The 25001-nt window shown below is 36.2% G+C and overlaps 1 protein-coding gene across 2 annotated transcripts in view; it reads left to right on the top strand.

Moving 5' to 3' along the window:
- IL1RAPL1 (interleukin 1 receptor accessory protein like 1) overlaps window positions 1–25001 on the top strand; it is a 1365259-nt gene that overhangs the window by 1308102 nt on the left and 32156 nt on the right. For both annotated transcript variants that reach the window (XM_009438881.5, NM_001009038.1), the window contains 2 exons: window positions 17914–18046; window positions 20396–20541. In XM_009438881.5, coding sequence (XP_009437156.1) covers window positions 17914–18046; window positions 20396–20541 — 279 coding nt within the window. The remainder of the gene's footprint in view (window positions 1–17913; window positions 18047–20395; window positions 20542–25001) is intronic.

A 25001-nucleotide genomic window follows, 5' to 3' on the forward strand; every position in this document is an offset into this window, starting at 1 on the left:
AAAGCAGTAAAGCTATTCTCAAGTGATAACCTTTTATTAGATGCTGGCAAGTCTGAAATGCTCCTTGACAATCTCTTTTATTGAACGAATCTTGAGGACTATAAACCTAGATCAGTGCCTTATAATCCTTGCATAAGGCAGTTGTGATTAAAAACCAAGTGAAAAACTTCCCAATAGCTCACAGAAGAGTAATCAGTCTGTCTTAGTATTAGGGTGTGTGTGTGTGTGTGTGTGTGTGTGTGTGTGTGTGTGTGTGTGTGTGTGTGTTTTAATGGGATACTGCTTAGGTATACAGGCCAGGAGTAAAGGTAACACCATGAGGGAGGATAAAGGCATGGAAAGTCAGATTGGGAACTCCAGAAAGAAAGAAAGAATTTTGAGGGTTGTCAGAGCTTCTCAAGAGATCACACGTTTAGAGACAATTCAAATACTTTTAAACAATAATAACAAAAAAATCTACTGAGCCTTTAGTTTCATGATCAGAATGGGGGATCAAAGTCAGAATACCAGGATTAGTTTCAAGTGATTTTAAAGACACCAATATTAGAATGGACTGAGACAGGAGATACAGGTTGCAAAGAGAAATAACAAGTCTTCCTCAAGAATGAAAAGAACTCTGAGAGACATAGCTTTGGTCATAGACTAGAAATGAGAATAACAGTGAATATTTTTTTTTTTTTTGAGATGGAGTCTCACTCTGTCGCCCAGGCTGAAGTGCAGTGGCGCGATCTCGGCTCACTGCAACCTCCCCCTCCTGGGTTCAAATGATTCTCCCAACTCAGCCTCCCGAGTTGCTGGGATTACAGGCGCCTGCCACCACGCCTGGCTAATTTTTGTATTTTTAGTAGAGACAGGGTTTCACCATGTTGGCCAGGTTGGTCTCGAACTCCTGACCTCAAGTGATCCACCCACCTCAACCTCCCAAAGCGCTGGGATTACAGGCGTGAGCCACCACACCTGGCCAACAGTGAATTTTTTAAGTACTGAAAACATCTATGAATGCTACCAAATTCTGAAACTCTTCCTGATTAACTCAGCACAGAAAATTCCCCCTCATTTTGAGCTTCAATTGTTCAAACTGCTTCCATGGCAGTTCAAACTGCTATGTCTCCCTCTATCAAATGGGGACAACAAAGCCAGGCTTCATGGTATATTTTAGGCTCAGAAGCTGTCAGAAGCATTTTACTGAGCCAGTATGGAGAAGAGACAAGCAGAGCAAACTTCTGCCTGAAAAACAAGCAGTTACACTGAGTACTTCTAATATAATGGCGACTAACAAAAATCCTTCTAGGCAGAAAAGGAGAAAACACAAAACAGTGAGTTCACTGTTACATCTTAAATAATAAACAACATGCATTAGCCATCATGATTTCCTGCACTTGCCACGTTATAAGCTTATAAAGCTTCCTAAAAATATTTCATTAGCTTTGAAAACTAATAAATCTAATGATTACAATTTATATTTTTAAAAACATAAGAAAAGCAGGTTTGTGCATAAGACCTTGAGTGTCAAGAAAGTTTAGAGAGGATAACTCATTAAAATGTACAGCGAATCATAAAATTCAATTTGAATTGAACCTTCCATTTTGGCCCAACCTATCCATGTAAAAACCTGCAAAACAAATCATTCTAAGTCACAAGCTGCTATATGTGTTTTAGAACAGATACTATTTACTATATTACCCCTAAATAAACCAAGGTCTAAGTAAATGGTTTCTAGCTTTTCTCTAGTTAAGCTCTTTCTTAAAAGGAAACTCATTCTAATTCATATTTTTCTTCTCGAAGAGGGAGCTTATATTTTTCTGTTTCTGCACTTTGAACATGAGTATTGTGGGAAAGTATTAGGGGATTAGCAGGAGATAAATGTGGTTTTTGTCTTCACCACTAAGTGGATCAAATTAGTGGGTATATGGTCATGATTTTATTCTGCCACACTATGACCTGTGAGACAAGGTGGAAAAAGTAGATTCTAGAGGCACTGATGGATACAGGCTAAGCTGGGTAACAAGGATACCCCAAAATGTAATGTCTTTGATCAAATTGAAGTATATTTCTCTCGATAAATAAACCAATAGCTAGCAGCCCCAGACCAGTCAGGTGATTCCATTCAATTAAGTCATTCAGGGACTCAAGTCCCTTATATGTTGTTGCTCCCCATTTTTTTCCTCGTATTTCTGGTAGAAGCCAGTTCACTGATACATCTGCTTTCCAGTCTGCAGGAAAGGGAAAAATAAACTCCAGGGCATGCGGCTTTATCATAAAGGAAATGACCAGGAAATTGCACACATCACTTCTTCATACATCTCGTTGACCCGGTGTCAGGCACATGGCCACATTTAGCTGCAAGAGAAGCTAAGAAATGTGGTCTATAACTGGGTAGCCACGTGCTTACCTAAAATTCTAGGGACTATACTACTAAAAGGAAGAAAGGACTAATAGACACTGGGACACATTTAGTGGTCTCTGCCTCAAGAGGTATCAGCCAGGGTTTGGAGATGACATATTAAGCACAAAAAGATAGATAAGGCAATGTATGGACAGGGTCTGTTCAAGAGAATCACAACTTATTTGTAACAGTGGTGGTCACTTATATTTGAATAAACTGCTAGGGGTATTTCACTTTCACCACCACTAATATTCTTTACTTTCCTCCTTCTTTCATTTTTCTTTCTGTCTTGCTCCTCCTTTTCATATTCCAATTTTCCCCCCATATTTTTCCTTTCTGTTTCAACTGCTCATGATACTGAGGTCTAAAGAATTTACTGAGTAATGACCACAGATGTATGCTTTCTTTATGCATTTTTAATGGCTGATTTAAATATACTTGGAGGCTAAAAATGCAATAATTTGCTTTAAATGTGTAGGACTCTGGAAAGATGAGAAAGCACTGTAAGAGTTAAATAAATCAAGAAAGGATTTGGAATAGTGACTATGTAATTAAAAGAGCAGAAATAAAGGATGTGCCTTATCAAGATATAATCACAAATATTGGAGGATAAAAAGACCTCTGTATTAAAACCTAAAGATATCTGCATTACAAAAAATGTTCACTTTGTGGATGACTTGAAAAACTTTCGAAATGAGTAAAATTATAAGCAGATCTGATGTTTTTGTCAGAAAGCAAATCACGAGGTACTCCTTCCATCCACTCAACTCAAGGGTAACAATGGCTGTACTTTCTGCCCTTCATCATCACCAGGAGTTTCTGAGTAGCCTTTTAGAGCAAATCAATTTCCTGGCAGGTGAGTAATTTCTACTGTATAGTCATCATTTTCCCGCATCATTTATCTAAGACCCATCTTCTCAACACTCAGGTGCAACATCACACCTTCCCAGGGGTGAGGTCATCAAGGGCATCTGGGTGTTAACAAATGTTTGATGTTAACAAGAGGGACACCCCCTCTTCTGGCTGGTGTCCACCGATTGTTCTAGACACCATGAACTTTTGTTTCATGCAGGTAGAAAACAGCCATCAAGAGCTAAAATTTGAGCCCTTACAAGAATCTTTTTACTACCCAGCACAATGTGGTAATAATATTCCCATTTCTCAGGCCCTTTTCCTTCAAGTGAATAAGATTTCCTCTCTATTCTAGAGGAGCCATGCTACTGCCTCTCTTCATTTGATTACTGTGGGAAATCCCCCAGCAGCTTATTTCAAGTTCACTGCGCAGCCCTCTGATTCCTGAAAGGCATAATTTGGCCTAACTTGATATATATACTATATATCATCACTTACAGTAATGTTTGTCCCATAATAGTAATACTACTACTACTACTAATAATAATTGCTAACAATGAGTGAGCACTCACCATGGGTACTATAAATTTATATTAACTTAATTAACTCCAAGTTATTTGTTGTTACTTAAATTCTCTTATAATCTATTGATCAAACAATTGAGTTGCTTTGTTCCTAAAAGCTACAAAAATATATAGTAATGTAGTATAAAATCTATTTTCATAAAGAAATCTGACACTACAGCTGAATTATGGTTAGCAAATTTAAAATTCATACCTTGTTTTCCTCTTGTGATTTTGTCTCCTTGAAATTTGAGCAGATGTTGTTATATCTTGCAGCAATCACATCCTCAACTATGAGCTTAATATAACGTACCCCTTTCATTACTTTTCCTTTCTTTTAGAATTCTTAGATAAATCTCTGATTTCCAAAGAACTATCTGTGCTTTGATATTGGCAACTATTATCTGCTGTAGGTCCTAGTACTTATTTAGGTAAAAGATCTTAATGAAGTTCCAACGAACTTCATTTGTCTCCGTGTGTGTGTGTGTGTGTGTGTGTGTGTGTGTGTGTGTGTGTGTGAGAGAGAGACAGAGACAGAAACAGAGAGAGACAAAGAAATTCTTCTCTTTTTTCATTTCTGAATAAAGCTTTCTAGAAGAGCCATTCAGTGTAACTAATGACAAAAGATAAATATGTTTTGTAAACCACTTTGCTTTTATCTTAAATGGGGAGTCTTCGGCAAAACATTTATCTTTACCATGACCGTAGAGTAATTTTAATATACATGATTAATGGTGCAAATGAAATTAAAATCCCCCTACTATTCAACATCTTAGTTAAGAACAAAATGCTCACTATTTCCTAATTGCAAAGAGTAAAATGTCTGGATGTTGATGCTTTTTAATTAGAGGAGAATTTTCTTTTTAATTAAAAAAAAGAGAGCTTTTTTATTTTTCAATAAGTTAGAGAGTGTCCTCTAGTGGAGAGAGACTCTGATCTCATAGTTTTAGAAATGGCTATATGATACCCAGTTAGAACTGTGCTCCACTTAGCTGATTGGAAGCTACTGGTTGAAGGGCAAAAGTATTGTTTTTCCTGTAAGACCCCTCAAATCACGGCCTAGTTAAAAGGCTGCAGTGTGACAAGCATTGTTCTCATTTTAGATAGGAATGATTTTTTATGATCAATTTTAGCATGCTTCCTTCTGAACCTGTTCAGGTTGAGCTGACTGTGCACCTTTCTGCCAAAAAGGAGGCAGAAGCATTTAGTGCAATTTACTGTGGCTTTTACAGGTATCAACTGGAGGCAGCAAGAATACCATTGTCTTCAGGCCTACAGCCCTGGCTGACTGATATATTTGATGTGTGCAGATCCCTAGGCCATAGCTTAAATTTGTTTCTTTTATTATTTGAAGGAAAACAAAGAAACAAAATTGAGAGACAAATTAAATAAAGGTCTCTCTTCTCCTTAACTTGTCGAATTCTAATGCTAATTTCCGGTATTTCTGGTTAAATGTGCTAAGCAGTCTCAGCTCTATCACTTGTGTATCAGAGATGAGAGGTGGAGGAGTTTTTTCAGTATCCAAATGGAAGAGGGTACGGAAGAGCTGTGGTGGTTGGCTCTCTGAATCACATACTAGAATTGCCTTATCAGAAATTGCTTACTACAGCAAATTAGAGACTGAAAGAAAAGAACGATAGTTGCTCTTGATAACAAGCTAAATAGCTTGGACTTAAATAAAGATAAAAATTTTATTGCTGATTCTTTTTTTAATTTTAATTTTAATTTTTTAAGTTCTGGGATACATGTGCAGAACGTGCAGGTTTGTTACATAGGTATACATGTGCCATGGTGGTTTGCTGCACCCATCAACCCGTCATCTAGGTTTTAAGCCCCGCATGCATTAGGTATTATTTATCCTAATGCTCTCCCTCCCTTTGCCCCCAACCCCGACAGGCCCCAGTGTGTGATGTTCCCCTCCCTATTCCATGTGTTCTCATTTTTCAGCTCACACTTATCAGTGAGAACATGCAGTGTTTGGTTTTCTGTTCCTGTGTTAGTTTGCTGAGGATGATGGCTTCCAGCTTCATCCATGTCCCTGCAAAGGACATGATCTCATTCCTTTTTTATGGCTGCATAGTATTCCATGGTGTATCTGTGCCACATTTTCTTTTTCCAATCTATCATTGATGGGCATTTGGGTTGCTTCCAAGTCTTTGCTATTGTAAATAGTGCTGCAGTACACATACGTGTGCATGCATCTTTATAGTAGAATGATTTATAATCCTTTGGGTATATACCCAGTAATGGGATTGCTGGGTCAAGTGGTATTTCTGGTTCTAGATCCTTGAGGAATCGCCACACTGTATTCCACAATGGTTGAACTAATTTACACTCCCACCAACAGAGTGAAAGCATTCCTATTTCTCCACAGCCTAGCCAGCATCTATTGTTTCCTGACTACTTAATAATTGCCATTCTGAATGGTGTGAGATGGTATCTCATTGTGGTTTTGATTTGCATTTCTCTAATGATCAGTGATAATGAGCTTTTTTCATATGTTTGTTGACTGCATAAATGTCTTCTTTTGAGAAGTGTCTGTTCATATCCTTTGCCCACTTTTTGATGGGGTTTTTTTTTTCTTGTAAATTTGTTTAAGTTCCTTGTAGATTCTGGATATTAGACCTTTGTCAGATGGGTAGATTGAACTTTCTCCCATTCTGTAGGTTGCCTGTTCACTCTAATACTAGTTTCTTTTGTTGTGCAGAAGCTCTTTAGTTTAATTAGATCCCATTTGTCAATTTTGGCTTTTTTTGCAATTGCTTTGGTGTTTTAGTCATGAAGTCTTTGCCCATGCCTATGTCCTGTATGGTATTGCCTAGGTTTTCTTCTAGGGTTTTTATGGTTTTGGGTCTAACATTTAAGTCTTTAATCCGTCTCGAGTTGATTTTTGTATAAAGGTGTAAGGAAGGGGTCCAGATTCAGTTTTCTGCATATGGCTAGCCAGTTTTCCTAGCACCATTTATTGAACAGGGAATCCTTTCCCCATTGCTTGTTGCTGATTTTTATATTTGAAAAAAAGGGGGATAAGGAGAGTGTTCATAAAATCCTTCAGTAATCCAACAAATGTCAGAGCCATAATGAGCAATAAGGCAAATATATTCCTTTTTATAGATAATTTTCAGAAACATGTATAGTCGTGACTCTCACACAGATGGAAGAATGAATACATGTTAAAAAATTTTTTGCTGATGTGATATGAGGGGACCAAGCAGATGTTATGACCAGTTCAAAGGAAATATCAAAGCAGCAGATTTACACAGATTAAAGAAATGTTGAGATGAATTGTAAATGGAGACAAAATTGTTTTTTTCCCCAGGTTATAGGGGGGATAGGAGAGGTGAGTCAATTAAATCACTATCAGACAGGAGAGAATTTGTACCCCTATCAGTGTCCTACATTTTACAGAGTCAAAATATAGTTCAAAGACAGTAAAAAAGCCTTTGGGAGGCCGAGGCAGGTGGATCACGAGGTCAGGAGATCGAGACCATCCTGGCTAACACGGTGAAACCCCATCTCTACTAAAATACAAACAATCAGCCGGGCGTTGTGGCGGGCTCCTGTAGTCCCAGCTACTTGGGAGGCTGAGACAGGAGAATGGCGTGAACCCGGGAGGCGGAGCTTGCAGTGAGCCCAGATCGCGCCACTGCACTCCAGCCTGGGTGATAGAGCGAGACTCTGTCTCAAAAAAACAAACAAACAAACAACAACAACAAAAAACATAAAAAAGCAAGAATCCAATAATCTGGAAGGGTGTGCCATAGACCAATGAGTAGTTTTCCAATGAAAGATATTTCTTTCTACATAACTTTGTGTGTGTGTATATATATATATATTTCTGTAGCCTGGTTGGGTTGCCAGTGACCCAGTTTTATATCCTACTTTCTTGTCTACACCAGCTACTTCTCTACCTCTACAACTGCCGTTATTGTGAACCCTCTTTCTCTTTCCTCTTCTCCAGCCTCCCTGTCCTTGCTTCCTGCTTACAGGACCTGCCCTAATATTTTTCAATTTTGTTGCTTTTCTGAGCCCCAGTTCCACTTTAAACAAATTCCAAGGTAAAAACAAATTGTTCTGGACAGTTAACTGTAATCACTTGCATGAAAAATCACCTGAGGGTGCTTGTTAAAAATTCAAATCCCTGGAACTCTCCAGACTTGACTTGCTGAATCTAAATCTGGTGGGGGTTGGAGGTAAATTTTTTGACAATAAATTTGGAACTCACTGACTTAAGTAAAATAAGAAAAAAATGTCACATCTAAGCCATATGACTCTAAGCTAAATGACATTGTAGAATATATGGGAGTATAAAATAAAAACTGATATGAAAGTTAGTGGAAATGTGCAAGAAAAAGCAAAGTTAATGGTAGCATTAGTAATTGCTAGTAATAACTTTCCCTAAAGTTCCTATCACAATCTATCTAGCACTAATTATTTTCAAGTTGAATATCTGGAATGTCAATCTATTAATTTTTTAATGTCCATTCTAGATGCTATGCTAAGTGAGTTTTAAAATTATTTTTCCTTTTTAATTGAAAGCATACCCAGACACACATTAAATAAACACAAAAAATAAAAATTCATAATCATTCTGTTTTTTCTTTGTATCACTTTCCATTCTACTGAATTTTACTAATTATAAATTTAAATCTTTTAATCTTGAACTTTTTTGTTATTTCTAGACTTCAATTTTAAGAAATTATTTTTCCTCCACATATTTATAAAATATATACTTTCTCCTATATAGTATATTTATTTCATAGTAATATTTAACTCTAATAAATCCCACATTTATTTTTCTGTATTATATGAAACTAATTTTTGTTTTTAGAACATAATACAATTCTGATAACTCATTGCCTGGAGTTAAATCTGGTACCATATCTGAGCACTAGAATTGATTTCAAAGAGTTGTATCACTGCCTGCGGGATAAACATGAAGTTGTTTTTTTATAATTGTTTTAAAATACATTTTGCTCTTTGTTTAGACCAACGACGTAATGTCCAGATCTATCATCATTCCACTTCTTTAGGATAGTTGTTGACAATATCCACCTACTTAAATTTCTAAATGAATATAGATTTTGTTGAGTTCTACATCTTATTGGACTTTTATTAGCATTAGCATTACATCTAAAATGTAACTTGGGAATGGATTTGTTTAATTGTTTGTTTATTGCTAGTATAAATAGGATCTCTTCTATTTTCTAATTAGTAACTGTAGAAATCATGGATGATAATGATTTCTAAATATCATAGACCATAACTAACTACAGAGTTTCTTCTTAAGGCTGGCAAAACTATGATAAAAATCAGTGTCTCTTAGAGAATAAGATTAAAAAAATTTAAATCACATTAACTATAGCTAAACTGTAAGTACATTAAATTAATTGCTACAAATCATGTAGTTTAAAAAAACCCCTCAAATTTGCCAGATTTACAAACTTACCCCACTATGGAAAACTGGCTTTCTTCTGAATTGCCTTCATCAATTATTTATTGCTGCAGGGTTGCAATAGGCTGAGGTAGATGCTCTTATGGAGTATCTAATATTTCATATTAGGCAGATAGTGTTTCATTTTTAAATTTCAAGCCTTGAGCCTGTAATCACAGCTACTCAGGAGAGGGGAAGACCGCTTGAGCCCAGGAGTTCAAGACCAGGCTGGGTAACATAGCAAGACCCCATTTCAAAAATATATATATATATATAAGCAAACTTTTAATAATTTTAGAATCTATGCTCTTAAGACCCACATTCTCTCTTGGTTTTATTTTGCATATTCTCTTTTGAGTTTCTTAAGGGTATTTTTGTCTGGACCTAAAGTTCTATCCAAATATATTGAAAAAAATGGGTAGCCCCTCCTTTTCGAATTACCACATAGACTCCATTTGATCTATAGGATAGTGAGTCTTATTTTTACGTGATTATATTTTGTTTAAAATAACTCGAACTATAGAGAATTTTATATTTTGGAATACCAATACAAAAGAATGTTATATCAAAAGGACAAATTTTTAAATTTTGCTAGTAAGTGATTACAATATATGTCTTAGATTTGAATATTTAAAATAACTTTTTAAAAAGTCAAAATATAGGGCTTTTTAATTGGTTAAGTATGCAATCAGGTTATCTTCAAACAATGTTTTTATTGAAATTGGCTCAATATATGAAGCCTTTATTTGGCAATTTTCATCTTTATGCACTTTCCAAATGTTAGCTAGTTAATCTGCTTAACAATATTCCATTAAACAGTTGTACACATTTTATGTTCATACACTCCTATAAACTTTAACAACAATAATAATAATAATGCTTTTATCAGCTTTTTAAAACATCTCATTGCTTTGTTATATCCTATTGTATTAGTAAAACTTCTAAAACATTATCATATTAAAAGAATGCTGGCCAGGTGCAGTGGCTCATGCCTGTAATCCCAGCACTTTGGGAGGCCAAGGTGGGAGGATTACTTAAGCCCAGAAGTTTGAGACTAGCCTGGGCAACATAGGGAGACCCTGTCTCTATTTAAAAATAAAATAAAAAATTAGCTAGGCACACCAACCTGGGTGACAAAGCTAGACCCTGTCTCAAAAAATTAGCCAGGCATGGTTACACATGCCTATAGTTCCAGCTACCCGGGAGGATGAGGTGAGAGGATTGCTTGAGCTCGGGAGGTTGAAGCTGCAGTGAACCGTGATTGTTTCACTGCACTCCAGCCTGAGCAACAGAGTGAGACCCTATCTCAAAACAAACAAACAAAAAACTGAAAAGAATGCTAGTAGGCACATTTCTATATACCAACAACATCCAAGCTGAGTGCCAAATCAAGAATGCAATCCCATTCACAATAGCCACAAAAAAATAAAATAAAATGCCTAGAAATACAGCTAGCCAGGAGGGTGAAATATCTCTACAATAAAAATTACAAAACACTGCTGAAAGAAATCAGTGATGACACAAACAAATGGAAGAACATTCCACACTCATAGATAAAAATAATCAATATTGTTAAAATGGCCATACTGCCCACAACAGTTTAAAGTTTCAGTGCTATTATTAAAAAGTCAAAACATAACAGATGCTGGCAAGTTTGTGAAGAAAAGGGAACACTTATATACTGCTGGTGGGAATGTAAATTAGTTCAGCCACTGTGGAAAGCAGTTTGATTTCTCAAAGAACTTAGAGCTACCATTGGACCCAGCATCCCATTTTTGGGTATATACCCAAAGGAATATAAATTTTTTTTTTACCATAAAGACACATGCATGCGTATGTTTATTGCAGCACTATTCACAATAGCAGACATGGAATCAACCTAGATGCACATCAGTGGTAGACTAGATAAAGAAAACATGGTTTATATACACCGTGGAATACTATGCAGCCATCAAAAAGAATGATATCATGTCCTTTGCAGCAACATGGATGGAGCGAGAGACCATTATTGTAAATGAAGGGAAAGAAAACCAAATACCACATGTTCTCACTTATAAGTGGAAGCTAAACATTGAGTACACAATACAGGTATACTTGAGGGTGGAGGGTAGAGGGTGAGAGGAGGCTGAGAACGGAAAAACTACCTACCAGATACCATGCTTATAACCTGGGTGATGAAATAATCTGTACACCAAATCCCTGTGACATATAATTTACCTATGTAACAAACCTGCACATGTACCCCTGAAAGTAAAAATTTAAAAAAAAAAATAATGCTTGTAGGCATATTTCTATTGAGTTTAAAGGAGATGATACTGTAAGTCCCATTGTATATTCTTGTTTAACATATGTTTACTTTAAAATATTTGGAATGGAATATTCTCAGTATTTCCTAATAAAGCAAGCCTCCAATAATTTATTTAGTTCCTAAAACTTGCCAAGTAAAAATATAGTCTGATTTTATAATCATACATTTTATAAATCATTTTATAAATTCATTATAGTGTTTATAACACAAAAGTAGGTAAATAAAAAGCATTTTAGGTATGATGTTGACAATTGCATGCTACGATCCAATGAGAAGCCTTTTTATCTTGATAATGTTTTCATAATTTTGAACAGTACTGGTGATTAGCAAAATAGCTATATTTAATAATAAAATTTTGGTTTAATATGAATGTTAGGGACCACAAAGAGATCCTACTTCACTCTCACTAGGATGGCTATAATCAAAGCGACAGATGCTAAGAAGTGTTGACAAGCCTGTGGAGAAACTGGAACCCTGATACATTGCTGGCAGGAATGTAAAATGGCACAGCCACTTTGAAAACCAATTTGTTATTTCTTCAAATATTTAAACATAAGATTCTCTTATGGCCTAGCAACATCACTCCTAGGTATGTACCCAAGAAAAATGAAAACATATGTCCACACAAAAACTTAGCAGCAGTATTCACAATAGCCAAAAAGTGGAAACAACCCAAATGTTCATCAGCTGATGAATGGATAAACAAAATCAACATATGGGATATATTCACACAATGGGATATTATTGATACATGCTATATAACATGAATAAACCTTGAAAACATTAAACTAAGCAAAAGAAACCAGACATAAAAGGCAATAATATTGTATGACTACATTTATACCAGATATCCATAGAGACAGAAAGTAGAAGTAGATTCATAGTTGCTAGGGGCTAAAATGGGGAGTGGCTGCCACTTGGTACAGGGTTCCTTTTTGGGATGATAAAAGTGTCCTAAAATTGATTGTGGTTCTGATTGTACAATTCTGTGCATATACAGAAAACCATGGAATTGTACAAATTCATGCTATGTGAATTGTATCTCAATAAAGCTATTAAAATATGCATACTATGTATGTAAAAAATAATTTTATAGACAGTAGCATCTGGTAAATGTTTAACACTTGGCTCTAAATGTAGTTCTGCCAAGAATACAGTTCATATTTTTGTTTACATTAGCTAATAAAACAATGGAGGTGCATATCAGAACTTTACTCACTCATCAGTGATGTAAATGAGTTCTTTGCGGAATCAAATTTTAGTAGGAGAATATTTTCTTGATGTTTGTGCTATTCCCAATATGGCAGCTATAGACACGACATACTTTTAATTTAACCTGCATTATTAACATTTTCCCTGTCATGTTTTAAGTACAGTCAGTCAACAAAACAATAAATCATAGCCTGATTTGTAGCATTTGCCAATGTATGGAGTAAATACTCCCCCTATAGTCTTTTTCAAGCTACCAACATAATGTCATTAAACATATAGTTGAGAAGAGATGTGCAGTAGTACACTATTGTATAGTATTTCCACCATACGGATACTATAGCTGTAAACAATCTCAAACGATGAGTGAATGAATGGTAAAATGTAGCAAAATAATTTGGAAGTTTTGAGTATCTATTATTTTTGTTTTTAATTTTTTTTGTATTTCTATAATTTAATTTTCAATGACTGTGCTTAACAGCCTGCTCACAGAATTTCTGAAAATGTGGTAACTGACTTTTGCAAGCTGGTGTGTGGAATACCACCACTGAAATAATACCTGAATGAGGAGGCTCTGTACTTACAATGTGAAGCCTAGTTTACACGATAAATTTGGCCTGTGGAGACATGTAGACATGTAGCCTTTAATTAATGAAGCTTTAAAAAAAGGGAAACAAGGTAAAATGAAAGTTCAAAAGATATTAAGCAGGTTATTCATTAATTTGAGATTATGTATTGAGTTCTTAATATATTCAAGATGCTGTAATGGGTCCTGGTAATACGAAGGTAAATAAAGATATAATTTCTGCCTTTGGGGAATGCATAGTCAAGTTGCTGGGCTAGATATGTGAGCAAAGCAGATATTGAAAGGACTATATTATGATAAAACAGAAATATGTTCCAAAGTCTATGGAGAAAGGAGAAGAGAAGGAGGAAGAAAAATTAAATGAGTATTTTTTGAAAGTGCAGGCCTGCATTTTGGAAGAAGTTTCATTTGAATTGGATTTAATGGATGAAGCGTGTATTAGGTGAAAATGAGAATTTAAAGCAAAGAATATAGGCTTAAATAAAATCAAGAGACTATAAAATGGAATATGAATGGGTGACTCCCAAAATTCAGATGCTAAAAACCTGTTGTGTAATTGGCATATCCTAGTTCATTGGCCAAAGGTACAAACACAGTCCCATCATTTATTACTTTCATAACTACTATTTATCCTTTTTAATCCTTATTTGCCCTTATTTGGTGGACATACATCACTTATTCCTAAGCTCCACCCTGCTCCATGAATTTCTATCAAGTCCTGGTTCTTATTGAGATTCAGAGGAAAGGATAATAGTCCTTCATTCCCACTTTCAAACACAAGGTAATACAGTTGGGTTCCAACGTCACAGCTCTCTGACACAGGTGTGATTAATTACTTTTTCCCAATAAATAGTACCTGGTGAATCCAGCTTTTCTCCACAACACTAAGGCCCCTGGTTAGAGACTCAGGTGTGAGCTTGACCTCACCTGGCCTGCTCTCAGAATTGACTCCATTGGACCCCTAGTGTCTAGGCTGTGAGCAGAGCAATGCATAAGAAGTGAAGTGGTAACTTTGCTTAGCTGCACAAATTTGTACAATTAAGAGAAACCACTGAAAAGCCTCTTCACAGAACAAAGCACTGCTCAAATTGACTTTCTGTTCTGCCTATATTGAGAAGCAACTGGCAGTTCCCAGATCTCTTTCTCTGTGTGGGTGACACAGTGATACACACACACACACACACACACACACACACACACACATATATATACACACATATATGTATACATACATACACACATATATGTATACATATATACACATATATATACATATAGAGAGAGAAAAAAATATATATATTTTCTGCCTTAACAGGATTCCTACTTAATGTCTGGTTTAAGAGGTTCCCTATTATCACATTGATAAAAAGCAGAGTGTTCTGTAGTTACTGCTACCACCTATGCTTTATCACTTTAAGAAATTATGTGGAAATAATCTGATCTTTGCAGTGCTTATTCCTTATGTGATCCCAGAGTATTGTAACATTCTCAATCCTTGATTCTGTCTGATCCAATCTCAGGTTTGAAAATACAGTAAGATTGTTCTCTTTAGAATAGAGATGTGATTGCGTCAGTCTCCTATTTGAAATCTTCCCTCAACTTCCCATTGCCCTGAAATGGAAGTCTCACATTTTCCACATGCCATACAGAGAACAGCGCTGCTCCTGCTCTTGCGTCATCAGGGTCCATTCTTCTCCTAATCTTCCCTCTACTTGCCCCTCGTCTACACTTTAGGTTCAGCCCCTTCAAAATTATTTTATTTTCCCCAAAGCTCCCAGGCTTTTCCTCACTCATGCTCTTTCCTCTCTGTCCAGAGTGTTTTTCTATTCTTCTCTCCACCCTCTTCTATTCCTTCCTTGAATTTCACTGTCTGACCCACAGCAAGCCCATCTCAAGACTGGTTAGAGTTCTCCTAGGTGTCCCCATAGCACTGTAGATACACTCAGTACTGGAGCCCCAGGCAGGGTGGGGTAGTCAAAGAACAGGTGAACCAAGATGGCTGAGAAAGCAGATTGCTTCTTACATGGGTGCAGAAGCCATTTTTTAGGTGTGGCAGCACAAGGCCTGCAGGTAAAAGAAATGAATTATAAAATTATGAAAAATAAAAGTGAATAAAAATGAATTTCACAGTTGATGTCGGAAAGAAAGGAGGGTGACGTGAGACAGTAATTCAGGTTCCAATGAGGAGGTCAATCGGCCTCTCTGCTAAGGAATGTCAGATTCCTTATTTATGATTTTTAAGGTCCCATATTTACTAAAATTGTAATGGAAAATTAGGCAATACCTGGAGATTTCTATTTATGAGTTCCAGGCATTAAGTCCCACCTAAAAACTTAAACTTGGTCTTATAAAAGACAGTATAAATTATTAATATATACATTTTTAAAACTGTAATACATCTTGATTCCATTAGCATATAATGTTAATCATCATACTAGGTAGTATTTTGAGACTTATTATTGAATTCGTGACTACCTTGGCACTATAACAGATAGTCCTGGTACAAAAAAAACAAAAACAAAAACAAAAACAGTGCTCTTATAAAAATGTAAACACAAAGAATATTTGATTTGAAACTGTTTTGTAATGTTGGTTGACACTTGCCGTAGAAATCTGCAATTCATTTTCAATCAATGGAATTGACATTTATTCATTTTGTAATGTAAATATTCTCTAAAGGAGAGGGAATTTTATATTAAAATATTTCTGTACAAAGATTAATAATAAAGAAACCTCCTTGGAGCCTCAGTTTGCCTCTTAAAAGTTTGTAGATATTTTCTGGACTTGCCTTATCTGGTCATCAGTGATGACTATTACATAAAAAATCCGGCTGGGCGTGGTGGCTCACGCCTGTAATCCTAGCACTTTGGGAGGCCAAGGCGGGCAGATCACGAGGTCAGTAGTTCAAGACCAGCCTGGCCAACATGGTGAAACCCCGTCTCTACTAAAAACACAAAAATAAATTAGTCGGGCGTGGTGGCACGTGCCTGTAATCCCAGCTACTCCAGAGGCCGAGCAGGAGAACTGCTTAAACCCGGGAGGCAGAGGCTGCAGTGAGCCAAGATCGCATCCCTGCGTTTTAGCCTGGGCGACAGAGGAAGACTCCGTCTCTGGGTTTAGGGGCGGGGGAGGAATCCAAGTCTGTGAGGAATCTCTTGGAGAACATGCAGACATAAGCTAAAATAGAGAAGGCTATATCATGCCATATTAGAAATATTAGAAGAGCAATAATTTTCATGAATTATTCTTAACGAACATAAGAGAATACGATTTTATCCTATAAAAATTTTGTCATTGTGGAACTTGTAGAATTAAGTTACAGATACTCATGCCCTAGTTTAGAAAGATTACATGTAAGTGCATTCTGCTTTTCTCTGTGTTTATGCTGTAGAATCTCTCATAAGCAAAATTTCAAGAAATACATACTATCAACTCATAGCTTAGCCCTGAGGCTTCCAGTACTTAAGAAACCTCCTTCCTTGCTCCTTAAGATCGCAGAGTTCTCAGGGCCCTCTGGTAATATTCTTAAGTATCTATGGCTACCACAAATTGAGAGTTTGCTTACTTCAAATGCCAGCAAAGGTGTTGCTTTTTCATTTTCAGCCCCTCACGTGGTGCCCATCCCTGAGAGTTCCTTTGCCCCAGTCCAGACTTACAAGACCCCATCTTATCCCTCAATTTCTGGTTCCATTTAGCGGTAGCAAGATCTTAAAACTAGTATCTACTGGAATATGTCAGTTCTGTAATGCTGACCGAAGCTTGAGTAAACCAGGTGCTTGTAAAGTGGCATGAAATATCCAGAAATAAACTTTACTTTCTACGGGCATTAAATTTACTTCCACCTTTTAGAAAGAGACTTCAATTTACCTTATTAAATAACTGACCAATCTGTATTCACCACTAAAACATTCTAAGTAGCATATTGAAATAAGCTAATCTTTACAGTAGTATAACTGATTTTACCTGTGATGAAAATCCCAAATATTTATTGTCACGATTTTTGTTTTTTAATGTGTTTTTCTACCTATGTGTTAGCTTCTTTAATTCAAATGTTATTCTCTATGAATTAAAAATATTTTAATAGCATTCTCTTAGGATCTTGCGTTTATGGTTCCTTTTTCTTTGCAGCCAAAGATTTTCTATCTCCCACATTCGAGACTGAGAAACACCTTCTATCTGCCCTATAAAATCTTATAATCAGCAACATTATGTACCCTTTGATATCATGCTTCGAGAAGGGCATATCACCTCTGTGGTATCCTTCGCAATCATTCATGACCTCAATCTAATCATGAGAAAACATCAGGCAAACCGAACGGGAAAAATGTTCTGTACAATAGCCGACCAGTCCTCTTGGAAATTTTACAAGTAACTCACATTCCATTAAACAAGCCATGTTGTCGAAAGCACACATTCTATCAATTTGACAAAGATTGAAAATCCCTGAAAAATTATTCTTTTAGAAAGATATTTTATTAAATCAATGAAAAGTGATCAAAATGTTACCTGTCAGTTTGCCTAAAATAAGTGTGAACAAATAGTTTTATAACACTTTTCCATCACTTCTCTCTGCAGGTGACTCTGCTAATCTAACCTGCAGAGCTTTCTTTGGGTACAGCGGAGATGTCAGTCCTTTAATTTACTGGATGAAAGGAGAAAAATTTATTGAAGATCTGGATGAAAATCGAGTTTGGGAAAGTGACATTAGGTAATTTTTTTTTCTTTTAACCTGTATAGTCAAGATTAACATTTACTCCATTAGTGAATAGAAAGTAAGCTGAAAGGATTTTTTTTTTGTTTTACTAGTATCATAATAAAAATACTACAATATTTAATGATAAAGAAGCAAAACACTGTTAACAGACTTACTATGGAATTGCAAAACATGAATGCCATTTGCAAAGAATTTAAGAAAAATAACGAAGATTGTTCATTAAGCCACATACTGAGTGCGGCTGGGGGTGGTGGCTCTCGCCTGTAATCCCAGCACTTTGGGAGGTCAGATTGGGCGGATTGCTTGAGGCCAAGAGTTTGAGACTAGCTTGGCCAACATGGAGAAACGTTGTCTGTACTAAAAATACAAAAATTAGCCAGGCATGGTGGTACGTGCCTATTGTCCCGGCTACTCGGGAGGCTGAGGCATGAGAATCACTTGAACCTGGGAGGCAGAGGCTGCAGTGAGCCAAGATTCTGCCACTGCACTCCAGCCTGAACAACAGAGTGAGACTCTGTCTCCAAAAAAAAAAAAAAAAAAAAAAAAAAAAAAATATATATATATATATATATAGTGAGATCAAAATACCATAAAATATAGAAAATGTTAGTGTACTTTTTGTATATGAGACCTTTAAAAAAAAAAAATGTTCTTTGGGAGGCCGAGGTGGGCGGATCACCTGAGGTCAAGAGTTTGAGACCAGCCTGGCCAACATGGTGAACCCTGTCTCTACTGAAAATACAAAATTAGCCGGGCATGGTGGTGGGCGCCTGTAGTCCCAGCTACTCGGGAGGCTGAGGCAGGAGAATCACCTGAACCTGGGAGGTGGAGGTTGCAGTGAGCCGAGATCGCACCATTGCACTGCAGCCTGGGCAACAAGAGCGAAACTCTGTCTCAAAAAAAAAAAAAAAAAAAATTTTCACAGGAAACATTAACAAGGTACAGGGACTCAAGCAAACACAATCTCTGTCATTTCCTGCTATGTATTTTTACATATTTGAGCCACCAAGTGGAATATAAGCTTTTGATGGTAGTGATAAGGATACACAAAATGTTTTTATCGTCTTTCTTAGTCTGACTTTAAGGTCGAAATATTTGTATAGTGGGAATGATAACATGAAAATATTTGAAGGCATAATGCCTAAGCCCCTTTTTTGTTCAATGTGTTTACTTATTTATTCATTTAAGTATCAATTATAATTCATTCAATGCTAGCTGTAATTATGCTTTGGCATAGATACTTATTTTTAATCATAATGTAAATATGCAAGAACGTTAATAATAATAAGTAAGTTACAACCACATCAAAATGATGATTACTTCTAAACATACTCCCATCTAAAGATTGCATCTTCTGGGTATATACAAACATTTTAATCATGGTCCCCCATTCTAAATGTCAAGACTTTTAAAACTTTATCAAAGGTAAAAAAGAAAATGATTTTCAATAGAAAAATAAGACATTTTCTATTGGGACCTTCTTTCTGGCAACAAATACATAAGAATATTCTACTCTAGAATGCCCCAGTGGGATTCCAGAAGGCTAGATGGACAATTGTCTAATATGTACTAAAACATTTTTCTGCTGATTTTCGTATTTAAAACTTCACTCTTATCTTTTACCCATGGTCTATGAAATGCTAAAATAAATGAAGGACAATTAACCTCCTAACTTTTACCCCCTCTGGCTTTGTGTGTGTTCAGGGAAGTTTCTAGAAAGGTAGTTTAATTCTGCATTTAAAAATGTTGAACAGAGATGACAACGAGGTTAGTGAGCATTTACCATTAATTTTAATGTCAGAGTTAAATACTTTACCAGAACTTTTAGTCTACAGGTTTATAATTTCACATTCCTTCAAAAACAGGCAATTTGTTAGTATCATTAACAAAAGTCAGACTGAACATTTCAACTGAAATGTCAAAATAGCTCAGAAATTTTCTTTTCTTTTTTAAAAAATTAACCTGACATGTAATTAGGCCTTCAGCCTGAGACATTAGAATTTTTATCTCAACTTACATAATATTTCTTCTTAAAGGGAAAGCAATTTGTAAACTTTTTCTTCAAGGTCTTTCTCACCTCTTTATTATGACAGTGTGATTGTCCTGCTAAGGGAGATAATTAACTGCAACTTCATTAGCATCTACAAAGACAAGCTTCCTCATTACAAGTGAAGAAGAAAAGGGCATAATTTAATTAACACAGCATCAATTCATAGCCAAATTAGAAGCACAGATTTTGTAGGTAGTTTTACATCAGATTCGGATTCATCTACATTTCTTTCTTGTTTGTGTATGTGTCTGTTTGTGTGGATTTTTGTTTTGTTTTGTTGCTTTACATTTTAGAATTCTTAAGGAGCATCTTGGGGAACAGGAAGTTTCCATCTCATTAATTGTGGACTCTGTGGAAGAAGGTGACTTGGGAAATTACTCCTGTTATGTTGAAAATGGAAATGGACGTCGACACGCCAGCGTTCTCCTTCATAAACGAGGTGAGTGTAACCTTCTAAGCTTCGGTGGTCAACTGAATGTATGATGGGAGAAAAAATCATTGGGAACCAAGAAACAAATTTAGTTTTGTTTTTCTCCACAAAGTTCTCCTAAATAAAATAATCATATTTGCATTAGAGCCACCGAGGCAAACAGCACAGTAGATGGGTGAGTAACTGAGTCTCTAAAATCAAATTTGGATTCCTTGCTCTTCTTTAATACCAACTGTGTAACTTTGGGCAAAACATTTAACTTCCCTAAGCTTTAGTTATCTGATAAATAGAATGGGGAAAATAATAGTATCAACCCTTCAGTATGTTGTCAGAATAAAATAAGACAAAAAAATGTGAAGGGCTTGACAGAGCCTATACAAGGAAAGTCGTTAAATGCTATTTATTATTATTAGAAATAGATATTAGGGGCCGGGTGCAGTGGCTCACACCTGTAATCCCAGCACTGTGGGAGGCCAAGGCAGGTGGATCACTTGAGGTCAGGAGTTCAAGACCAGCCTGGCCAACATTGTGAAACCCTGTCTCTACTAAAAATACAAAAATTAGCTGGTGGTAGTGGTGCAAGTCTGTAATCCCAGCTATTTGAGAGGCTGAGGCAGGAGAATCACTTGAGCCTGGGAGGTGGAGGTTGCGGTTAGGCGAGATTGCGCCATTGCACTCCAGCCTGGGTGACAGAGTGAGACCCTGTCTCAAAAAAAAAAAAAAAAAAAGAAAGAAAAGAAAAGAGAGAAAAAAAAAAAACTAAATGGTTTTAAGTCAAAGATTGTATTTCTTACTGGAAGTTTGCTCCTTTAGTGTAAGAACTGTCTGGTGAATTCCCCACTGCAGTATTTTTTGACATGTTGTTTCTGCCTTGGATAACTTTCATTTGTACAATAGTCTCCAATGATGAATAATAATGCATTCTTAAGTAAGATAAGCTGTGGTTAAGTGCAATGTCTGTTGTGCTAACTCTGCCTCTACAGCACCCCATCACCTTTTGCATAGGGTTAAGTGCATTTAAATGTATATTGAATTGTTTGAAATAAGTGACAACTGTAAAATGTGAGCCATTCCTGTTAGTAAAATTGTTTGTGTATATTACAAGAGAAAAATAATTTTTCTACATTATGCTAAGTTAAAACTTTCTACTCTTTGGAACAAGCACACTTGATGTTCTCTTACTCAGCAAATTTACAACGATTTTAATTTCAAAGCCCATGTTTAATCCTAGACTCTTTGAGGTTTGAAAAGAAAGAGAACATTGAAGGCTGTTCCCCCTTCTTTATTGGGCAATAGATTCCCTTTGAATAATATTACTGAATGCTATTAAAATAGACACCTCTGTTGTCAAGGTGACTATGGTACTAAAATAGTCTACCTTTTAGGGATGTGAGTCAAGGAGAAAGGTATGCAGCAGCTAACAATATGATTGTATCTTTCTATAGTTTAGTATATAGCCAATCAAGGAAGAGATTTTAGTAGAAATATCATACATATACAAGGACAGAAGTAGCTTCTCATAGTTAAAAGCAACTTAAGTGTTGTGTAATTGAACTTCTTATCCTGCCATAACATCTTCTGAAGTGATCTATCAGCTTATACTGGATCACATTCCCTTCTCAAGGAAGTCCATTTTATCTTTGGAAAAATCCGTTAGAAAGCATTTCAGTTTCACTGTCTATCCATTGGCCCTAGTTCTGTACTTTTAATCACTCTTCCCCAAGACAGCCCTTCAAGTGTTTGATGACAGTCACCGTGAGTCTCTGAACCTTTACTTCACTAGATTCAGCCTCTTTAGCTTCTTTTACTCATTCTTCATTTGTATTAGTGAAATACTTTTACCATTCTGGTCACTCTCTTGAATCTGCTTTAATTAAAGAGTTTGAATTATTCCTCAAAAATGGAGTTAGGGGAGAGAAGATATAGGGCACATAAAAATGTGTTGACTTGAACAACATATTTGGGTGGGGGGCAAGGGAGGGGTGACAGTTAAGTAGGAATCAAAGGAGAAGGGGAGGAAAATGAATTATATCTAAGGATAAAGCTATTAAAGCTCTGTTTTTACAGAGAGGCACACAGCCAAGAAGGGGTCAAAAAACCTCCAGGCTAAGTTGCCCAAAGCTATGAAACCTTCCATTTCTAGAAAAATAAATGAAGAATGAAGAAAATTATTTGAAATTTTTTCCAGTAATATTTGATTTCCTAAACATGAAAAAAATGTGGTCAATGTTAGAGTATTCTTCAGTACTTAAGTCTTTTAGTATGTTTTTCAAATATGCGTTTATACCAACGGCATTTTATTCTTAATAAATAAAAGCATTAACAAGCCAAAAAAAGGTCCTTCCAAGACATGTACTCCAAAAGTCCCTCTTAAAGTGAATGTATGCCTTCCTTTTAAGGGAGCTGCAGCAAACGAGTCATCAATTCACAAAGACACCAATGGATGCAATTTCCTGCTCTTGAGGGACTCATGATTATATGGAATGATCTATCCCACCCATCTTGGGGGGATAAAAAGGACTTTCGTTCACATATGACATGACCTGAACTTTACCAGCCCTGCAAGGTTCAGGAGAACAGCACACAGCATATATGAAATTATAGGTTTGGGTCTTTGATCATTGAGTCTCTAAAAAGTCAAATGTCTGTCATGCTAGCAATGATGTAATTATCAGGTGAGTTGCTATATTACTCAGAATACTAAGGCTTAGATAAGGAACTGGAAGCTTTCACTATTAATTGTATTTTTCTGCCATTTACTCATAAATTCCTTAACTTATAAGCCTTCACAGTCTTCCCTTTTAAAACCTCCCTAGAGAGACATGTTCAAACATTTGTTGAATACTGATCTTGTATACCACAAGCTGTCATTGCTTCTGACAGGTAAACCTTCCAGGACATTCCTTTGCCAAAATTATCTAAGCAATTTTTCCTTCACTGTTACCTTTTGTTCAGTATCATTGACATAATAAAATGATTTCAGAGCCCTCCAATGGGTGGTATGGATTCTTTGAAACATTGCTTCCTTGCATCAAATGTGTCTTCCTTAATGCCAAGGGGATACTATAATAAATAATTCAGCTACATTTGAGCTAGGCTATGTTCTGGGTCAGCCTTTTATCTGCGTAAAAGAATCATAATTCCATGAAAGCCTGCAGAAAATCTACCAAGAAATTTGACCATAGAAAAATCTTGCTCGAGAATATCCAAAGTTGCCAATTCCTGCAGCCAGAAAAGGTATTAGGTTCATCAGAATCTCATCAGACATGCAGTATAGATATATTTCACTTACTATACAGAGCACTAGAATATGCAGCAAGAGAAAGACAGAGAATGAAACGGCAAGGCCCATGGGCCATATTGGTTTATGACTGCCCTGCTCCTTACTCTTCACTCCTGCCAGAAGCTTCTATTCAATCCTCTTTAGCCAGACCCTGGCCTGGCAAGCTTGAGCATTAGATCCTGGCTTCAAAAATAATCAAAGTAAAGCGCTGACAAATTAGATATTGGGTTATTTCTTGTTCTTGTTATTGCTCATACTTGATTGAATTCCACATCTGAGTCTCTGAATCTTTTACCCAGATACACTTGCTACTGCCTGTCCAACACACACTGAACATTGACCTTCAGTTCTCCTCCAAAGCTCTGATCTGTCCTATTCTCTCCATTTTTTACATTTTCCATTTCTCTGACACAAACAATACTCCAGGTAGATACCTAGAAGTATTGTGCTCTGACCTCAGGCCTAGACACTCTTGTACCTATCAAGCTGTCTCAGATTCCTTCTTCACTCTCTGTGCCTTCTGTCTATACTCTCATTTTGAATGACCTCACAGTGTAGACATGTTTATTATCTTAATGGTTAAGAGCATGGACTTAGGAGTAGGGCTGGCTGTGTTCAAAACCCAACTCTGTTCTTACTAGCTGTGCTATCTGGGGCAAATTACTTAATCACTTTGAGCCTCAAATTTCTCTTCTATAAAATGGGAATAATAATAAGACCTCTCACATAGAGCAGCTGTGAGGATTCAATGAACTTGTATGTGTAAATACTTATCACAGTGTCTGACACATACTTAGCACCCAAAAAATGTTAAGCTATTACAAGATTTCCTTGCTCTAACTATGTGATACTCTGGCTAATGAAGGATGCAGCAATTGTGTGTTCCATTAAAAATTCCCTGAATTCTAATTCATCTTTCATTAAAATCATCAGCTTTAGCTCCAGCAATTTTGTTCTGTCAATTCTGAATTTGACTTTATAATAGATATACTGTGGTTTGAATGTACTGTCCTAAAGGATAATTTTGTTTATTTATTCATGCATTTAATGATGACTAAGAACCTACTATGTGCCTGGCATTTGTGCTGGCCAAAGTTACAGGCATGAAAATTAAAATTAAATGAACAGGAAATAAGGACTAATATAATTTGGAATGCCATCCACTACTTTTTAAATTACAGTGATA

Source organism: Pan troglodytes, chromosome X (genome assembly GCF_028858775.2).
Source record: "Pan troglodytes isolate AG18354 chromosome X, NHGRI_mPanTro3-v2.0_pri, whole genome shotgun sequence".
Lineage (NCBI taxonomy): Eukaryota > Metazoa > Chordata > Mammalia > Primates > Hominidae > Pan > Pan troglodytes.